This window comes from Trypanosoma conorhini, assembly GCF_003719485.1.
Source record: "Trypanosoma conorhini strain 025E chromosome Unknown Tco_14.4_contig_01087, whole genome shotgun sequence".
Lineage (NCBI taxonomy): Eukaryota > Euglenozoa > Kinetoplastea > Trypanosomatida > Trypanosomatidae > Trypanosoma > Trypanosoma conorhini.
The window spans coordinates 3,097-3,986 of NW_021705183.1; the positions used below are offsets into that span (position 1 = coordinate 3,097).

General features: G+C 66.2%; 1 protein-coding gene across 1 annotated transcript; it reads right to left on the reverse strand.

The window, feature by feature from the left end:
• Positions 1-211: 211 nt before the first annotated feature.
• Positions 212-890, reverse strand: Tco025E_09374 (receptor-type adenylate cyclase; the record flags this gene model as incomplete). The annotated part of the gene is made up of 1 exon (XM_029376193.1): positions 212-890. A coding segment is annotated over one exon (679 nt), but the record flags the coding sequence as incomplete, so codon positions are not given.

The following is an 890-nucleotide window of genomic DNA, read 5'->3' on the forward strand; positions in this document are numbered from 1 at the left end:
AAAATATCTTCAAACAAACAAACCGTCCGCCCATTTCTTTGGCCTCCGCTGGCCGCCTGCCCCTCCCAGAGGCTTCTCAGCAGACAAACAAATACATCACGCAGGCGCGGCGCAAGGCGGACCCCCGCTCGCAAAACAATTCATTCCACAGGCGCGGGGGACGCCCGCACCGTCGCTGCCTGCGGCCCCACGCACGCGGGGCAGGCCGCAGTTACACACGCCGACGAACGTGGACGGTGACAATTGAGTCCTCCATTGCGGACAATGACGACTGGCTGAAGCTGCTGCGTGGCTGACGCCTCCCGAGACTCTCATCTCCCCCAACGGAGGTGTTGAATAGGCGCAGCTCATCGTCACTGCGAAAGAAAGACATGAGCGGCAGAGACGTTTTACGTGGTTCGCCGTCAAGTGAAGCTCTCTTGGCGCTTTTCTCCATCACGCGGCTCATTTTGAGCGCCAGCCGCCCCATCGCCACGCGGCAGGCGTCCTCCTCACGCGTCGCTGCAACCGCGTGCGGCACGCCGACCCTCCACCGCTCGCAGAGGGGCCGCAGCACCCGCAGCCGCTGCGGGGCAGCAAAGGTGCCGAGCAGCACAGCCAAGACGGTCACGATGGTGTGTGAGACGCCGCTCCTGGCGGTGGACGCGGAGGCCTCTCCGCCGCTGGACGTGTCCCCGCCGTCGTCAAGCTCCGGCATCAAACGGTCAAGCCGCAGCGCGGCGAAGGTGCGCCCCGGCACGGCGTCCAGCTGGTACATCTCCACCGGCTTCGGCACCCCGCGCAGCGCCACCGCGCCCAGCGCACTCACCTCCAACTGCTCGCGCTCGGCCGTGCTTAGCGCCAAATACGCCGCACGCGTCAGCAGCACCTGCCCGCCCGTTCCCCCACGG